This window comes from Anoplophora glabripennis, unplaced genomic scaffold (assembly GCF_000390285.2).
Source record: "Anoplophora glabripennis isolate ALB-LARVAE unplaced genomic scaffold, Agla_2.0 scaffold103, whole genome shotgun sequence".
Lineage (NCBI taxonomy): Eukaryota > Metazoa > Arthropoda > Insecta > Coleoptera > Cerambycidae > Anoplophora > Anoplophora glabripennis.
The window spans coordinates 1,133,389-1,150,654 of NW_019416259.1; the positions used below are offsets into that span (position 1 = coordinate 1,133,389).

The 17,266-nt window shown below is 37.4% G+C and overlaps 5 protein-coding genes across 6 annotated transcripts; 2 read left to right on the forward strand and 3 right to left on the reverse strand.

The window, feature by feature from the left end:
- Positions 1 to 2,850: 2,850 nt before the first annotated feature.
- On the forward strand, positions 2,851 to 5,295 carry LOC108903342 (protein ABHD11). Of its 2 annotated transcripts, none has more exons than XM_018705484.1 (4): positions 2,851 to 3,364; positions 3,504 to 3,733; positions 3,785 to 3,916; positions 5,064 to 5,295. In XM_018705484.1, exons 1-4 carry the CDS (start codon positions 2,933 to 2,935, stop codon positions 5,212 to 5,214), a joined length of 945 nt encoding a protein of 314 aa, XP_018561000.1. In that variant the 5' UTR covers positions 2,851 to 2,932; the 3' UTR covers positions 5,215 to 5,295. The 2 variants fall into 2 exon arrangements, with proteins under 2 accessions (XP_018561000.1, XP_018561001.1); XM_018705485.1 differs by lacking the exons at positions 3,504 to 3,733; positions 3,785 to 3,916 and adding exons at positions 4,560 to 4,789; positions 4,845 to 4,976.
- Positions 5,249 to 12,005, reverse strand: LOC108903341 (PHD finger protein 12). Its single transcript, XM_018705483.1, has 8 exons — positions 11,690 to 12,005; positions 11,211 to 11,401; positions 10,881 to 11,155; positions 10,493 to 10,740; positions 9,588 to 10,191; positions 7,669 to 8,162; positions 7,382 to 7,614; positions 5,249 to 5,550 (listed from the first exon to the last, which is right to left on the reverse strand). Exons 1-8 carry the CDS (start codon positions 11,735 to 11,737, stop codon positions 5,412 to 5,414), a joined length of 2,232 nt encoding a protein of 743 aa, XP_018560999.1. The 5' UTR covers positions 11,738 to 12,005; the 3' UTR covers positions 5,249 to 5,411.
- Positions 12,006 to 12,188: 183 nt separating this feature from the next.
- On the reverse strand, positions 12,189 to 14,071 carry LOC108903303 (ras-related protein Rab-35). The gene is made up of 4 exons (XM_018705428.1): positions 13,854 to 14,071; positions 13,605 to 13,779; positions 13,426 to 13,550; positions 12,189 to 13,362 (listed from the first exon to the last, which is right to left on the reverse strand). The coding sequence occupies exons 1-4, from the start codon at positions 13,903 to 13,905 to the stop codon at positions 13,109 to 13,111; spliced, it is 606 nt and encodes a 201-aa protein (XP_018560944.1). The 5' UTR covers positions 13,906 to 14,071; the 3' UTR covers positions 12,189 to 13,108.
- A 652-nt stretch (positions 14,072 to 14,723) lies between these two features.
- Positions 14,724 to 15,733, forward strand: LOC108903312 (transmembrane emp24 domain-containing protein 2). The gene is made up of 3 exons (XM_018705440.1): positions 14,724 to 14,917; positions 14,998 to 15,279; positions 15,340 to 15,733. Exons 1-3 carry the CDS (start codon positions 14,785 to 14,787, stop codon positions 15,528 to 15,530), a joined length of 606 nt encoding a protein of 201 aa, XP_018560956.1. The 5' UTR covers positions 14,724 to 14,784; the 3' UTR covers positions 15,531 to 15,733.
- A 396-nt stretch (positions 15,734 to 16,129) lies between these two features.
- On the reverse strand, positions 16,130 to 17,144 carry LOC108903316 (NADH-ubiquinone oxidoreductase subunit 8). Its single transcript, XM_018705446.1, has 4 exons — positions 17,031 to 17,144; positions 16,774 to 16,896; positions 16,509 to 16,723; positions 16,130 to 16,458 (listed from the first exon to the last, which is right to left on the reverse strand). The coding sequence occupies exons 1-4, from the start codon at positions 17,071 to 17,073 to the stop codon at positions 16,198 to 16,200; spliced, it is 642 nt and encodes a 213-aa protein (XP_018560962.1). The 5' UTR covers positions 17,074 to 17,144; the 3' UTR covers positions 16,130 to 16,197.
- Between the last annotated feature and the right edge of the window lie 122 nt (positions 17,145 to 17,266).

The following is a 17,266-nucleotide window of genomic DNA, read 5'->3' on the forward strand; positions in this document are numbered from 1 at the left end:
GCTTAAAAAGTTTTTAGCTTGTTTTAGCTATCATTTAAAATTTTTCCTGAGTACGGCTCTGAACACTTTCAAAATATCTATTGATTAGAGGAAGTCATAACAGTATAAAAGTCAATACCGCATAAAATATCCAACAATTTTTTTACTACTATTAGCAATACTAATTAGATATAATAAAACATTTCATAAATTCGTATTATTTTTTTATTAGATAGATTTGTTAAATTATTGATTAAAAAAAAATTGTTGAATATTTTGTGCTGTATTGATTTTTATACCGTTATGACTTCCTCAAAAATTTTAAATAATAGCTAAAATAAGCTAAAAATCTTTTTAAACGATTACAATAATAATATCATCTAATTCAGAATTAAAAATGACTAGATTTTGTCATAAAAATAGCAGTGACGTATTTAAAGAAATTAACCTGATGATGGCCCCTCGAAGACGAAACTTCAAATTGCAAATATGTTGACACCAGTGGATAGAGCAAAAAAAGTGGCATTGTAAATATGCAGTTTATTTTAGAATTCGTTTTCAAATACAGCCAGAAAAAAATAAAACGATTTTGCCAAATATCTTTTTTTTTTTTTGGATATCTCCGGAACTATCTGGAATTTTAAAACTTTCTAAGCGGCATATTGTTAGGTATTAAAAAAAAACACAACTTTTTTCTAATCTGGGACACCCCATATCTCTTACCGTTTCCTAGATCTTAATACTATCCCATCCTTACCTTGGACACACTGTATAGTAAAAGTAGAATACGTTTGATTTAATAGAAACATGGCAACCAGTAATATACTTGCGGTGTACACTATGCTGCATAGAAATGTATGTAACAGAAAGTTTATATTCTTTTTATTATAATATTTTTATTCTAAAAGTTCTTAGAAAATCAAAACAATAGCGTTCCGCCCTTAGATCGCTTTAAATTTTTGGCAATTTTCATGAATCTATCGATTTTCTCAAAAATTCAGAAAAATCTTTAAAAAATCCAGTGAACTGCATTCAATTCCTTTCTAGCTCCACCAGTTTTTGAGATCCATTTTCGTTCCAAATCTATTTGTCTCTTGGATAGGCAGCACACAATACATACCATACTATGTATACTTGGTTGCATACAAATTTACAAATTTTTCTCACTGGTATTTTTTTATAACTTATTAGGAAAAAAGGCGGCTGTTAATGAGCACAACACGGTGAAAAATTATAGGTAAATGCATTAATAATGAACAACACATTACATTACATTATTATATTACAAGAAAAAAGGGACAAAACAGCCTTTAGATGGGCACTTTAATTTTTTGACAATATTCATGGACTGTTCATCGATTTTTAGCACTCGGTAAGTAATAACAGCTCTAACCAATCTAAAACTGAATTCAGGTCCCCTTTGGCTTTTCTAGTTTGCGAGATTTTTAAGCCTTTTCTCGGTGCAAAAGTTAGGCAACCAAATTTACACTGCTAACAATAACAGATTCTTGGCTATGACAAATGTTAGGCAACCAAACTTACAACAGGATATGTACACACGTCAGTGTATAATATGTAAATGAATTATTATTTATAACTATTAATTTTATTCAATTCAACGGGAAATTTTGGACTTTAGACAATGACTCATCTGAAAATATGTAGTTGTAAACAGTCAACAAATCGATATGGGTTACGTTATTTTGTAACAAAAAGAACGTACAATAATTACAAATTAAAATACTTATATGGATTTTGGATCGTATCAATATCCAATGTAAAAATATATTACAACGAAATACGTAAATCCTTACGCAATTGGAAAAAAAAGCAGAAAGAGTCCGGGTAAATCTGGGGAAAAAGTCCGGGGAAAAAGTCCAGAAAAAAGTCCGGGTAAAAGTCCGGGTGAAGAGTCCGGGAAAAGTCCGGGGAAAATGTCCGGGGAAATTCGGGTGAAAATCCGGGAAACAAATCCTGAGGAAAAGTTCGGGTGAAAGTCCGGGTAAAAATCCGGGGGAAAGTCCGGGTAAAAATCCGGGGAAAAGTCCGGATACAAGTCCGGGGGGGGGAAATCCGGGGGAAAAGTCTGGGAAAAAGTCCGGGGAAAAGNAAAAGTTCGGGTGAAAGTCCAGGTAAAAATCCGGGGGAAAGTCCGGGTGAAAGTCCGGGTAAAAATCCGGGGGAAAAGTCCGGGTGAAAGTCCGGGTAAAAATCCGGGGGAAAAGTCCGGATACAAGTCGGGGGAGGGGGAAATCCGTGGGAAAAGTCTGGGAAAAAGTCCGGGGAAAAGTCCGGGTGAAAGTCCGGGCAAAAATCCGGGGGAAAAGTCCAGGTACAAGTCCGGGGGAAAAATCCGTGGAAAAAGTCCGGGTAAAAATCCGGGTAAAAATCCGGGGGAAAAGTCCGGGTACAAGTCCGGGGGGGGGATATCCGGGGGAAAAGTCCGGGGAAAAGTTATGAATGAATGATTCACTGCATGTATGTGCATTACATTACATTATTTATTTCAAGAAAATGCTGAGACAAAACAGCCTGTAGACGAGCATTTTATTTTTTTGCCAATTTTCATGAACTGTCAATTTTCTCGAAAAATTTTAGCCAACGTAAAAACCAAAAAACCCATCGATTTGACACTGTCAAATTGACAGTATACTATAAAAACCACAAACCATATAAAACAATGAAAAACCTCAAAAATGTTTGTAAATACATTCGTACATGTATTATAAATTTCCTTGGAAACCACATAATTCTACAGTAGAAGTATGTTGGAAAAATCCAAAATCCAAACTTCAATCAACAAACCTACTTGACTTAACAGGGCCTACGAACTACTCAATTCTGAACTACAAATTGGCAGAACTACCCTGCTTTCAAATTTGAAATTTTTCCAACCTAAAAATATTATCTAAAAAAAGTCTGTGTTGTAAGGTAAAAATTAATCTAGGCTAAAATGTTACCTACAAAATTGCGAAGTAGCGTTAGTATATTAAAATGTGTGACGAGCACTTGCCATAAGGTCCATCTGAGACTTGTGTCCAGTACAGGGGCTTTAGAACCTGTACAGCTGTCCTACGCCACTTATGAAAGCACAGTAGGCCTTCCAGGCCAGGCTCCACCGCTAGTGATAATGCACGGTCTATTCGGCTCCAAGGGAAATTGGAATAGCCTTTGTAAAGTTTACCAACAAAAAACTAACCCCGAAAGGAAAATAATTGCTATAGATGCAAGAAATCATGGTGATAGCCCACACAATGATAATCATACATATGCTCACATGGCAGCTGACATAAAAGCTTTGTTAGATCAGCTGCACCTGGAAAAAGTGGCTTTGATGGGGCATTCTATGGGCGGCAGAACTGTTATGCTGTTTGCCTTAAAATACGTAAGTAAATGTTTCATTGAAATTATCAAAGCTTTGCTCTTTCTGTAGCAATAATTCAGTAATATGTATCAAGTGGATTTTGTGTATATATTATGTAGAAAGATACAGCAGTCGAACATAAGGAACTTTGGTGTTTTAGCCAGAACTTGTTGATAGGTTAATAATAGCCGATATATCGCCAGTAAGGACAAGTCCCCAGTTAGACAGCACTCCACCATTATTTCAAGCTATGGAAAACGTTAACTTACCAATCGACGTATCCTTGTCAAAAGCGAGAACTCTGGTAGACACGCAGCTGTCTAAGACCATACCCGACAAGTCCCTTAGAGCTTTTCTGCTGACGAATCTGGTACAAAGGGAAAACAGAAGGTGGGAGTTTAATAAAAAAAACCAATTTGATTCTAAAACGTTCACTTTCAGTTATGATTGGCGGATTAACATACCGGTCCTGGTATCGTGTTTCAACAACATCGCCAATTTTCCTTTGGTGAATGATGTGCAGTGCACCGCACCTGTCCTCTTCTTAGGTGGAGGAAACTCAGATTACATACAGTAAGTGTATCACATCAGGATCAGAATTCCACCGTTCGGTTCCGTTTCTTTTTTACCAGTTGCTGCTGGTAACACTTATATGCCGCTGTCACCAATTGACAATTCACCAAATTCCTGTCATTCCTTTCATAACTAAAATGTTTTCACAACTCCATCTTCAAGAAATCATAAAAAAATTGCCATACGTTCCGATGTCGAGGCCTAAATCCACGCAGCAACGCTATCTGGTACAGTCTGACGATAATCTCGATTTAGCTTACGCCTCGTACGAATTAACAAAGAGTTACTCGAAAAACAACCCGGAACCCGTTCCTTTGGTGATATTACACGGCCTGATGGGTTCTAAAAACAACTGGAACAGCTTCTGCAAGAAATATCACGACAGGAGCACCCGTAAGGTGTTTGCGTTGGACGCGAGGAATCACGGGGATTCGCCCCACTCCAAGGAACATTCGTACGATGATTTAGCCGTTGATGTTAGACGATTCATGTACGGACGGAACATAAACAAAGTTAATTTGCTAGGGCATTCCGAGGGGGGTAGAGCCGCGATGCTGTTTGCATTGAAATATGTAAGGACCCGGATCTTTCATTGATATCGTGACAAAGTCTTATAGGTCTGTGATTTATATTTTTTTTACAGCCGGAGCTTGTGGAAAAACTGATAGTGGCCGATATTTCCCCGATCACGACCAGCACGGATTTGAAACGCGTGCTGAAAATATTGCTTACTTTGAGAAATTTAAAACTTCCCAGAAACATGCCTTTGTCGGCGGCTAAGAAGACCGTCGGCGAGAGCCTGATGCCGTTAGTGAAAAGTAGGGACATTGCGAATTTCTTACTGACGAATTTGGTGCAGAAATCGGACGGGAGGTATTTTTTTAAATAAAACCGTACGATTTTTCGTTAAAAATAAATTTTTCACCAGTTACGGGTGGAGGTGCAACATTAAGGTCCTGTTAGATAACTTCGAGAACATCACCACTTTTCCGGCGATTCACCATATCGTTTTCGATGGCCCCGTCTTGTTCCTTGGAGGTGCTAAATCGGATTATATTCAGTGAGTTCGAGGGAGTTTTTTTGGTGGAATTCTGAATATTTACGGATCGAGAGGATGTGCAATGTTACCATTATCGATTTGTTTCAGGAAAAGCGATTTTCCGAAAATCTTGAAATTCTTTCCCAACGCGGAACTCAAGTTCATCGAAGGGGCGGGTCACTGGCTCCACAGCGAGAAGCCCGCGGAATTCTTGCAGTTAACGTTAGAGTTTTTAAACAGGAAGGTTTCCGTCCACTAACGACCTGTGATCCTTTTAATTCCAAGGGAATTTATTTATACGGGGCGACTTGGGTACCAAATAAAAGATAGTTTAAATATTTGCTGACGTTTATTTAAAAAATTATACTTTAATATTTAATATTATGCCATTTCGAAGAAAAATATACAATCAATTTACAAAAAATAACCTTAACTTATTATTTACAGGGACATAACTTACATATTTGTACATTCAACGATCGAAAACACAAAAGAAACACAACCGAATCTCAGTAACGAACCGTGGTTCAGTATGGCGGATCCCTCCCAACCTTTCTTCAGTTCCTCGGGATTGTTGGAGCAGTAACACTCCATCCTGCAAATAAAACACACCGAAGGTCAATCGGATTTACTCTTGTACAGGGCGTCTGGCTTAAGCTTTAAGTTGACATTTATCGGGTGAAAAGAAGCAAGAAAGTTTATATAAACTTAGCCTTAGTACGGTTTGCGCTGTGTTTAGTTTGTGAATCTCAATTTAGATGACAAAGACTAAGCGTTTATGAGCAACATTGTATATGACTTTTACCTATTAATTTTCATCGTAGAATCTAGTGGTAAAGTTCGGCCATTCATTAACAAACACCCTGTATACAGATCAGAAAAGATTAAACTTGGCAACAATGCATGCACGAATGTTTGACCGGTTGAATAAAGGAAAAAAAATCACGATTGAATTACAACCCCATTCGAAATTTTATCCTGTATATTCTTAGTCCTGTAGCCAGGGGGGGGGGGGCAATTGCCTCCTTCATTTAGATGGAGTTACCCGAGTGTTTTTTGTGTATTTTGATCTGTAGAACACGAATTTTTTGGATAGAAGTCGGTGCCCCGATCTTGATAAGTTTTTTATTAACAAAAAACTTGCAAAATACTGAGAACTTAGTTTTTGGCAAAATAAGAAGTATTTTCTTGTTCTTTGACCCAATTTAAGAAGAAAATGTCTTTTGTTATTGTAATATTGCAAATTTTCATTAAATTGTTAATGTTTCGTTCAGTTTTCCTCGTTTCTTTGGTCTAGAAATAAAGAGTACGCATCAAGATCGTGTATTAAACGCCTGTAAGAAGGCAACCGTTCTCTTACATACATGGCGGCGCACCCTTCTGAACGCACAATTGCTATTTGTATATAGCCTCAAATAACAGTGGAAAAAACAAATTTTCACAATGCAATTTCTCATAATTTGTAGTATTTAACGTGAACTTTCAAACGCCATCAGCAGAATTACAAAATACCTATTCAGTCAAAAGTTATTAACGATTAAAAATTGCAAAATTCGCATTTTTCGAGTTTTTAACGGCGTTTATCTCAAAAACTATGCGTTTAACGAAAAAATTGCAAGACATTTTCTTCTTAAAATGAAAAAGAACAAGAAAATACTTCTTATTTTGCCAAAAACTAAGTTCTCAGTATTTTGCAAGTTTTTTGTTAATAAAAAACTTATCGACATCCGGGCAAACTTCTACCCGAAAATTGGGACCCCCCTGGCTACAGGACTACCTAGCAGAATGCAGTATTTTCATAGAAAAACTTATTTTTGCACTATATGACAAAATAAAAAAGTCTCAATCATAACAAAAATTCTCTTTTTTTATATCAACCTAATAAACAAATAAACTACAATCGGCACATTTGACCTACCAGTAGTTTAGGTAATATTTCCTAACAAAAACAACATAAAGTTGCAAATGGTACCATTATTAATTTTTTAAATAAGAAAAAAAAAGTAGTTTCTTTGTGAAATAGAGCATAAGTTTTCTGTTTTTCCTACATATTTTTTTTTGGAGATTAGATATTATTTCTGTACATCAACCTTGTTCAGGTTTAGTTGTTGATTTACGTTAACTTATTAATTAAAATCAATAGTAAAAAGTAGTGGTTAGCGATAGACTATACTTATATTTCCCAACCCAATTCTGGGACCCTAGAAATTGAGAAATCCGAGATTAACCCCAATTTCCAAAAATTGGACTCCGCAGACACATATTTATAGAAAAATACTTTTTTCGTTGATTCGTAGAATCGTCCATTAAAGTTTCACAAGCATTTTACTTACACCCTGTATTTCGCTAATTGTCACCCGAAATCTCCCTTAAATCTTGCGCTCCCCATAGCAGACGTTTTACATAAACCAAAATCCTGCACTTACTTGTCAATGCAGTCTACGGCCGACATCTTGCTCTCGAACGAGCTCTTCCTGGCCCTGCTGATCTTCCTCTTCTTGTCGATTATCTCCCTCACCTGCATCTCCACGTTGGCACTCTTCTCGTCCGTCGAAACGTTCGCCTCCGAACGTTTCGCCGACACGTTGTTGGAATACAGCACGTTATTGACGTACGTCCCATACGGCGAGTAGTTTATCAGCTCGTAGTGCTTCGTGTACTGAAACAATCAGATTCCAAGACAACTGTAAAGACTTTTAAACGACCACCGTACCTCGTCGTAGAAGATGACGGCGTGCTTGGGAACGATGAAGTTGCAGTAACCGAACTTCTCCAGGTCGACGTCGTTGGCCGAGCCCTTGCCCACGTTCAGCACCCTGTACCGCATGGCGACCGCCTCAGGGAACCTGGCCGACACGGTGGGTCGGAAGCCCATGAAGCTGGCATCGTGCCTCACCTCGGTCGGGTCGACCTCCGTCGTCCTCACGTTGTAGAAGTGCTTAGAGACGACAGGGCAGAGCATGGCACGGGCTCGGATGGTAGATTTCGGCTTGGTTTTCTTTTTGGGGCTGGAGAAGACCCTCGATATCCTGTCGATGTCGGCGGGGGTGAGCAGTTCGCTGGGCAGCGGCATTTGACGGAATTTCTCCTTCAGACTCGCCGAGAAGAGGTTGTTCGGGGACGGGGGGGTGTTGACCAGCTGCTGGATCCGCTGATAAGCCAGAAGCTTGAGGAGTCTGTCGTCCAGTTGCCTCAACTCCAACTCCACTAAAAAAATTAATTCAAAAAGGGTGAAACTGCATTCTGAACACTATTTTTTTTAGTTACTGGAATGATTAAAGTGTAAAGTTTACCAATTAATAAATATCTGGTAAGAAACTGACGACAAGTGCTGTAATTATTGCAGATAATGTCAAAATGCATAAAAAATGTCAAATAATTCAACTGTTTTCCATAACCTACTTCGCAAGTATGTTTTTGCTCTTTTTCGAATACAGGGTGTTATGAAACTATCCGGCATTATTCACCGGCGCATTTTACGATGAGTAAGAAAAAAGTTTGTATTATCATAGATGAGAAAAATCTCAAGAAAATATATAAATTTTAAATACTAATTTTTAAAAATTTATTCAATTAACATGTAATAATTTGTAAATAGAGTTTTTAGAAAAATATAATATATCGTTTCCATCACACATCTTCAACCAACAAATTATAGTTCTCATTTTTTTATTTCCAGATGTTGTAGGTCAGATTTATCAAATTTTGAATTTCTTTGTCTCAATGTCACAATTTAAATGTAATCTCAAATCTTTTTATTAAAATAATTGTCTAATCGTAATAGAAAAGTCTGTTTGTGTATACTTTTATTTATTTCTGTACATTTTTTTTCTTCTGTATATTGTGATTCCTTCAACACAAAATGTTAATTAAATAAGTAAAATGTTAGAAAAATTTGAATTAAATATTTGTTGTTCTTAATAATCTGACCTGTATCGTTATAAATATTTTAAAAAATGGTACCTTTAAAAATACAAAAACAACAAAAATATTATTCGGAACAAGAAATAGAAATAACTTACAAAAAATTACTAAAAGTTGGTGGTATGTAGGATTATGTATTATATGCTTATTACTGTCATCTTAGCCTCCCTTCCCTTAGTTACCCTGTATATTTTCTTCCTTTAAAAAAGTACGAATCAATTACATCCCAATCTCTAGAAGACATAAAGTAAAAAAAAAGTTTGCAAGTTTCTGTATTTATTATTAATTTAATTAAGCTTTAAATAAAACTACCAAATCATAAATGTCTGTCTGTATATTAATTCTTACTCTTCCTAACTTGATGCACTTTTAAGATTTCATGAACTACTACAAGTATAGATAAAAAAATTTGCATAGCTAGCAATAAAATGTTATTAGTCAGAACTGGACAATTTAATCAAAGCCTTGTGGGACAGATAAAAAGAAAAACAATCCAGTAGACAAACAAGTGAGATATAACCTGTAAAATATACGACATGACACTCAAGGCCTACTGGCACAAAGCATTACTTTGTACCTACCTGCCAGTAGGTACAAAGTAATCGCTAGGCAATGTAGCAGCAATGACATTTACAATATGACACATTTGACATATACTTTGCAGGTTATATCTAACACACAAACAAGTGACATCTAAAATGCACTTACTTTCCATGGTCATCCCAGATATCATGTCCGATATAAAACTGTGTTCCTTCTTGATTAACTCCTTCTCGAAGTAGCCGCCGTTCAAGTGTTCGTTTTTCACATAACCGTTAACCGGCGTCCACTCAACACTGTCCGACAAACTATTACTGCTCCCCTCTGAGTTCGAATTTAAATGTTCGTGCCGTTTACTCGTTTTTTGATTACCCTTAACTATATCACAATTAGATTCACTCTCCGTATTGTTCCTGTCACCATCCTGTTCCGATTTCACACTATCTTCTATGCAGTCTTCGATATCCTCCGTTTTCACTTCTTCCACCGCCTCACACTCCTCGTCACGCTTCCTGTTCACGCACTCCAGCCTCAACACGTCCCTCAATCTTGGCAGCAGGTTAACTGGTTTTTTGTAGTGGTACCTCACCATCTCCGGCACAGTAACCGTGTTCTTAGGCGGCAAGGGTACTTTTATCCGGAAGGGGGGGTTCTTCCTGTGGATTTTCCTAAAAAACTCCAACTTCACGGAGTCCTGATCCACGGGACCGGTGAATTTGTCCCATATCTTCACCCTCTCCGTAGCGGAAATCGATGTGAGGAGTTTCATGTCCTGGAATCACAAATAAAAATTAAATATCACATGACAAAATGGGCTATTACATTTTAACTGATTACATCGTTGGAGACAACTACTCTGCGAACTAAACACCCTCTTCAGCATTGAATATCTCCCAATAACTAGCAGACATTGAAATTTCAACTAGCACTTACATTAGTAGTTCATTCTGTCAGTAGGTCCAAAATAACACTTTGTGAGAGTAGGCTTTGAGTAGCAATGACATTTAAGATTTGACATACATTTTGTAGGTTATATTTTACAAATAACAATTTACAAGTTTGATATTACTCACCAGGCAATGTTCCACATGCTTAGGGCACATCCACCTACCAGAAGGGGGCGACGTTAAGGGAGGATCCAGACAATCCAAGTGATAGAAAAGTTCACAAAAGTCGCAAGATATCAACGGCGCTATCCTGCACGATTTCCTACATTCGCTGCACTTTTTTGCCGGTAACGGTATTATACCGCTGGGTCCTTTCACGTGGTCCTTCTTAATTTTCCCGTTTTTTCGGCCTGTCTTAGAATAAGGTATCTCCACTAAAAAAATACGATTAATAGGTACTTAAAACTATCAACAGTTCCTATAGAGATTAAATATGGCAATTTCACATAAATATAAGGTAACTTCATAGTATTCCCTTTATTGAGAACACCAACAACTTAATTTTAAGTAATACCTTTGTCGGTTCCTGGAAATATACAAGGGAAACTCATGCTTCTAGGCAGTTCAAACTGCCTGGGGTTCATCGAATTAGCTGCTTCAATCAGCATGTCAATAGCACTAAGCTTTAGCTTTTTTGCCGGTTTTAACCCAGAGGTACTAGCCGGAGTAGGAGTACTGTTAGATCTTTTACTTCTCAACTCAGGTACCGAAATGTGATTCTTAGCGTATTTACAAGAGTGACAAAGCCAATCGCCGCGAGGTATGTCTTGTTGGTCCAGGGGTGGATCACTGAAAAATGAAATACATGTTACAAATATCCTTGGGTTGTACAGTTCGAACGTACTGGCAGCCCAAGTGGAAGCTAGACGGGCATTTGTCACAACATATTAATGCTCCTCCCTCGCTACAAGCGTCACAACTGTCATGGTTATGACCCTTACCGGGTCTCTTATAGTACGGGTGTTCGGCCGAAGGTTTTTTGCATTTCTCCTTGGGCTCATCGCTTTGTGGAGGAGCTATCAGCATTTGAATTTGCTAAAATAATAACTACTTAGTAGTGGAAATGTTTTATTGTAACGGGCGTAGCAGTTTTTTAGTTTTATATATAAAGCAAAATTCATGCCGTGCATGACAAAAGCTGGCAATGACCTTCGCTACACGTACACAAAAACAAATGGAAATTAAGCAGGAATGTCATACATTTATGTATATATTAAGTAGAAGCGTTTTATGAGACGTTCTGTGTGAAATACCCTCCAATCACCATTTCCGCCATTTTCTAGCCTTAATTTTTCATGCAAATACAAAAGACAGTCTACTCACGTCCATCAGACCCCCAGAGGTGTCTAGATCGTACTCAATGGTAGTCATTTTTACTTTGAGATTATTTGTACTGTCTTTCCTCTGGTTTTGTACGGATCGCAGTAGCAAATGCTATGGTAATTTTTAATTTTTTTATTGGTTAGTCAACGATTGGCTCCATATTTTATTCTAAAATTACTACCACACATTAAAATAAGTTAATTAAACACCAGCGAGATTTGCTAGGTTAAGTTCCTTGAGTATTTTCTCTTTATTTTCAACGGTTTTTCCCCATTTATTTACAAAAAATACTGCTTTGACATTTCACATAGTTGGCGCCGTTGTTGACGCTGCCATTTTGATTCTTCGGAACGGCGCATGCGCCCCGCACGTAAAGACGGGAACTATTTTGTCGATGGAGAACCGCGAAATACAATTCGATTTAAACCGTTTGAAAATACCAAACAGAACAAAAATTTTTAGGAAGATTATAAATAAAAGGCGAAATTTTCTCTTTAGTCTTTTATTTCTGATGTTAAGAGATATTGAAATGGAACAAAATAAACACTTTCGTTAACTTAAAAGAAGCCGTATTACCGATTGTGTAATGAAAAGCAACGTTTTCACAACAAATATTCATTTTATTTAATAATAAACAAATTACACATTAACACTTGCGGTAAATAAAATAGTAAATGCACCATTTAATAAATATATTTTTTAAATATTGTCATTAATTATACCATCTATAAAATTATGATATGCGTTATAAAATGTATGGAAAAATATCATTTATTGAATATCTCTTGTACAAGTAAAAGGAATATAATTAAATAGACAACGGATCCGAGTCTAGATTTGATTCAGGACGAAGACTGCACGAATCTATTTACAGCTCGAAGCGAATCTGTTCCCGCGGAATGAGGACAAGCCGACATGGATGAACACTCACTAGAAAACTGTAAAATTTTTACTAACACCAAATTACTTTCTTTTTTTTTATTTATATTTTGTACAAAATACATTTATACCGGCTATCTTCCAAATCACGCTAAAAATGCTGGACTACAAATTGAGGAATCACTAAAACTGGTCTTGGGGGACGGCGCCCCGTGAATGGAAATTACATTTTATCAACTAATCTCCTCGTCGCACCCTCCAATAAATTTACAAGTTAACGATTTGGGTAACCACTCTCTACAAGTAAGAATTGGCAGAAGGCGAAACAATCTCCCTTTAATCTAAACTAAAAATATCATATTTACATATCTCGGTTATATACAAGCACTTAACGAATCCAAATAAAAATTACAGGCCTCCGTCTGAAGAGGCGTACTTCACAATGCGGGTAAGAACAGAAGACGAGAGGTACGCTATCCCTAAATTAAAAACACTCGCGTCCACAGACACTCGAATCGATCTTTCAACATTTACTACGGGTTAACAGCATTTGCTCTTCTTCCCGGACTTATTCGACTTCCTTAGATTAACCGTTTCGTTCTGTGTCACGTTTTGCCGCTTCAGTTCTAATTTGGAATCCAGGACCAGCCGCGTGATCGACATGAACATTTCTTCCACGTTTATATTGTCTTTGGCAGACGTCTCGAACAGCTGGATGTTCATCGTGGCGGCGAAACGCTGGGCATCCTCCGTCAGCACCACTTTACGTTCCGGGGTGTCATTCTTGTTGCCGACTGTAATAAATTCCAAGATAAGTTCATTTATACGCTTATTTTTAACGAGCACCTTTTACTTACCCAGTACTTTATTTACTAGATCGCAATTTTGCTCGATTTCGTGCAGCCATCGCTTCACGTTGGCGAAACTCTCCCCATTCGTAACGTCATAGACAACGATGACTCCGTGTGTCCCCCTATAGTATCTGCAAAGTATAATTCACTAGGCAATTTGTTCAAATATAAGATAATCGTCTTACGTGCTGGTAATAGTCCTAAATCTTTCCTGTCCCGCGGTATCCCATATCTGTAACTTAACCTTTTGCCCATTCAAAGTGACAGTCTTTATCTTGAAATCCACCCCTATGGTGGTGATGTAGCTCCCGGAAAAGGTGTTGTCGGCGAACCTCAACAGCAAAGAGCTCTTCCCGACTCCTGCGGGACGAAAACGTTAATAAAAAAATTACAAAGTACCACATTATTTAAACCCCGCCCACAACCGTGCTTACCACTGTCACCTATTATGAGCAGTTTAAATAAATGGTCATAATCCCTGGCCATTTTCTTTCGTTGGTCTGTTTCCTAGGTTCTCCGACTACTTTTCCGAAGCATTAATAGGTTTTTCTATTATAAAATGTCAACTAGTTTTTTAAAAACAAGACTTTCAACAGATCGCCTTGTCAAACTTCACTCTCGATTAATAACACAAGTAATGACGTAAACATTTCATTCTCGCCATTGCACTCAATCGGGAGCTGCACTCTCCTACATTTGACATGTCCCTTGGTAAGGGAACGCGTCGTAAGGTGCGCGTGTGATTTACATTTTTAATAAAATACAAAATGCAATTGGGTGTAGTTCACTCGGTGCAATGATATTCTATAAAAGAATCAAAATTATTGTACTCGATATACATGATCGTATTATATTATGTAATCTAACAGCTAAAGAAAGGATTGGCGTTTGAAATTAATGGACTAAAATTTAAGAAATAAACAGTACAGGCTTAAAATGATTGTCCGCACAGAAATTTAAATGAAAAAAAAAATATCTATCGTCATTTATTTTTTTTATCTATTCTCCTGTAAATCGGAACAACGTGCATAATTCAATTAAAATTAAATCACATAAATCTTAAGGAACACAATTAGTGAATTTCCTTCTCTTACGGTAACGCTTCAAAAGAGGCGCTTTTATAACGCGAGTTGTCGAGAAGTAGAGAATTATCATCCTATACCAAGATCAGTAAAAGTTGTATAAAGATCTTGATCCTATACAACTTTTTCTGTGCATTCAATACAAATTAGTTTGCTAAGTTCACTCAATAAAGTTGTCGTCAAACTGGTCTAGATGTCGCTAACTATTTTTTTTACTTTTAGAAATATAGGTTACGTGGCTGTCTCCGTCATTTCTTAGTGCAGTTTTAAAGCAGAGACGAAAATGTGGGATAAAATCATTACCTTATTTATGTTATTCACAATATGTGTCCACCAAAGCCTGGCATATTTCATTACAGTAGACGCACACGCCGAAGAATGTTTTTTTGACAAAGTAGAAGCAGGAACCAAAATGGGTAAACAAGCATGTCAATACTTACATTTGAACTTTCTCCATACGCAAAGAGCCCTTACTAAATACCTTACCACTCTTCAGGTCTGACCTTTGAAATAGCAGAAGGCGGTTTCTTGGATATCGACGTACGCATAATTGGACCTGATGGTAAAACCATATACCAAGGCGAGAGAGAGACTTCGGGCAAGTACACCTTTGCAGCACACGCGCAAGGTGTGTACACATACTGCTTCTCGAACAAAATGTCCACGATGACTCCTAAGGTAGTCATGTTCAATATGGCTATTGGAGAATCGCCCAAAGCTGAACACCAAGAGGGAGAAACAACGAATAAGTTAGAGGACATGATCAGAGAGCTAAGTGGTTAGTTGTAATTAATTTCTTTAGAATATAACATGCGTTTTACGAATAATTACTTTCTAGCTTCCCTTACGGGTGTAAAACAAGAGCAAGAGTACATGCAAGTGCGTGATAGGATCCATCGTAGTATAAACGAAAGCACGAATTCGAGGGTTGTGATGTGGTCTTTCTTTGAGGCTCTTATTCTAGTGGCTATGACCATGGGGCAAGTGTACTACCTTAAAAGGTTCTTTGAAGTCAGGAGAGTGGTGTAAAGTTATGTACATTTCATTTTATTCCGAATAAAATTCAAAACATTAGGCCAGGGTATAAAAATATGGACTCGATGATTTGTACATATTTGTGTTCCATGTGTAGAGTTGTATGCAAAGCGGGGTTCCAAATTGTCTTGAAATATTTATTTTTTGTTTGTAAAGTTTCTTAAAAATAATATTTAATAAAGGTTTTTTTATATAAATAAGCATTTTTTTCAACCCATTCATGGTCTATTTTAAAGAAATATCCTCTTTTCTATGTACTGTGGGCATTTTCCTTTAAAAAATCACCTAATCAAAATGATCTAATGGGTTTAGGTCAGGTGACCGTAGTGGTCAAGTTGTAGGGCATACACCTGGTGCTCTGGAAATCGGCCTATTCAATGCTCGGGATAATTATTATCTGCTCGTACCAATATTAGAGCATCGTAGTGAGCAGAAACGTCCATTTAAATGAGTGAATTCCTCAATTGAACATTATCTAAACCTTCTGTTCTTTTTACAAGGCTTAAAATCGCTCAAAAAATCATCAAGTAAAGTTTGTCGATGTATTAAGCAACACCCAGAACACTGCGAGTAGCAAATAAATAAAATAGCACTAAATTACAACATTTTAATTTAAAATACTCATACAATTTCTATACAACTTGCTACTACGCCACTCAATTTAACGGTAGAGATGATCGGCATGGATATTTGCCGCAATCTCGCTCTCCCACTTGTCTCCATTGTTCAACAACTTCTCTTTGTTGTACAGTAACTCCTCATGGGTCTCCGTAGAGAATTCAAAGTTGGGACCTTCCACGATCGCGTCTACCGGGCACGCCTCTTGACAAAATCCGCAGTAGATACATTTCGTCATATCGATATCGTACCTCGTGGTCCGTCTCGATCCGTCGGCACGCTCTTCGGCTTCAATCGTGATGGCCTGGAACCGTTTTATGGTAGCGATAGTTTTTAACTGCCATGTATACTTACTTGGGCGGGACAAATGGCTTCGCAAAGTTTGCAAGCGATGCACCTCTCCTCTCCCGATGGATACCTCCTTAAGGCATGTTCGCCTCTAAATCTGGGGCTCAAAGGACCTTTTTCAAAAGGGTAGTTTATGGTAGCTGGCTCTTTGAAAATGTGAGCCAAGGTAACTCCGAAACCTCTTACTAATTCAGTGAAGAAGATTGTCTGGGCGGCACGGTCTGAAATAGGTGTTTTGAAGGAATGTGTAGTACGACGAAAAAATATTTACCCGTGATGGAACTCATATCCATGCCTGGTTCTTTATCGTTTACGTATATGTATCCATCTTTCGGGGGGCTGCCGATATATCTCTGGTTTACTAATTGTACACATGGCCTTGCAATCCTCGACCCTAGAAAATTTGATAGCATTGAAGTATTGTGATTATGAAACAGTTTTGAGGTTAACCCCAAAATTATACGGGACTTTTAGCAGATGTTACGTTAAATACACATCGCATTTAACACTTGGGTTGTGACTTTTTACCTGTTTTGGCCATGGTGAATATTTTGCAGACTGCAGAAGACATTTTCTTTATGAAAAATTAAAAATGATCAGTACAGAGTACAGTACGATAACTCTACCCTACAACAATTAGAATTTAGGCGTCTACGTCTACTCTACGACCGAGTAGTAGTTCTGTTTTTGAGTAGTGTTCGATTGGTATTTATATTTAAATTAACCAAAAATAAAAAAAATGACATATGTTGATAAAATAAAGA

Excerpts from the sequence above, each read along its gene's own strand:
- LOC108903342 (XM_018705484.1), top strand. The coding sequence starts at position 2,933 with ATGTTACCTACAAAATTGCGAAGTAGCGTTAGTATATTAAAATGTGTG. Across the intron at positions 3,734-3,784 it reads GTACAAAGGGAAAACAGAAG|TTATGATTGGCGGATTAACA; the intron begins GTGGGAGTTTAA and ends GTTCACTTTCAG. Across the intron at positions 3,917-5,063 it reads GGAAACTCAGATTACATACA|GAAAAGCGATTTTCCGAAAA; the intron begins GTAAGTGTATCA and ends GATTTGTTTCAG.
- LOC108903303 (XM_018705428.1), bottom strand. The coding sequence starts at position 13,905 with ATGGCCAGGGATTATGACCATTTATTTAAACTGCTCATAATAGGTGAC. Across the intron at positions 13,780-13,853 it reads GCTCATAATAGGTGACAGTG|GAGTCGGGAAGAGCTCTTTG; the intron begins GTAAGCACGGTT and ends TTCGTCCCGCAG. Across the intron at positions 13,363-13,425 it reads TCTAGTAAATAAAGTACTGG|TCGGCAACAAGAATGACACC; the intron begins GTAAGTAAAAGG and ends AATTTATTACAG.
- LOC108903312 (XM_018705440.1), top strand. The coding sequence starts at position 14,785 with ATGTGGGATAAAATCATTACCTTATTTATGTTATTCACAATATGTGTC. Across the intron at positions 14,918-14,997 it reads AGAAGCAGGAACCAAAATGG|GTCTGACCTTTGAAATAGCA; the intron begins GTAAACAAGCAT and ends ACCACTCTTCAG. Across the intron at positions 15,280-15,339 it reads CATGATCAGAGAGCTAAGTG|CTTCCCTTACGGGTGTAAAA; the intron begins GTTAGTTGTAAT and ends ATTACTTTCTAG.
- LOC108903341 (XM_018705483.1), bottom strand. The coding sequence starts at position 11,737 with ATGACTACCATTGAGTACGATCTAGACACCTCTGGGGGTCTGATGGAC. Across the intron at positions 10,192-10,492 it reads AGCATGTGGAACATTGCCTG|GACATGAAACTCCTCACATC; the intron begins GTGAGTAATATC and ends TTGTGATTCCAG. Across the intron at positions 5,551-7,381 it reads GCCGTAGACTGCATTGACAA|GATGGAGTGTTACTGCTCCA; the intron begins GTAAGTGCAGGA and ends TTTTATTTGCAG.
- LOC108903316 (XM_018705446.1), bottom strand. The coding sequence starts at position 17,073 with ATGTCTTCTGCAGTCTGCAAAATATTCACCATGGCCAAAACAG. Across the intron at positions 16,724-16,773 it reads GGATATGAGTTCCATCACGG|ACCGTGCCGCCCAGACAATC; the intron begins GTAAATATTTTT and ends CACCTATTTCAG. Across the intron at positions 16,459-16,508 it reads AAGCCATTTGTCCCGCCCAA|GCCATCACGATTGAAGCCGA; the intron begins GTAAGTATACAT and ends AAACGGTTCCAG.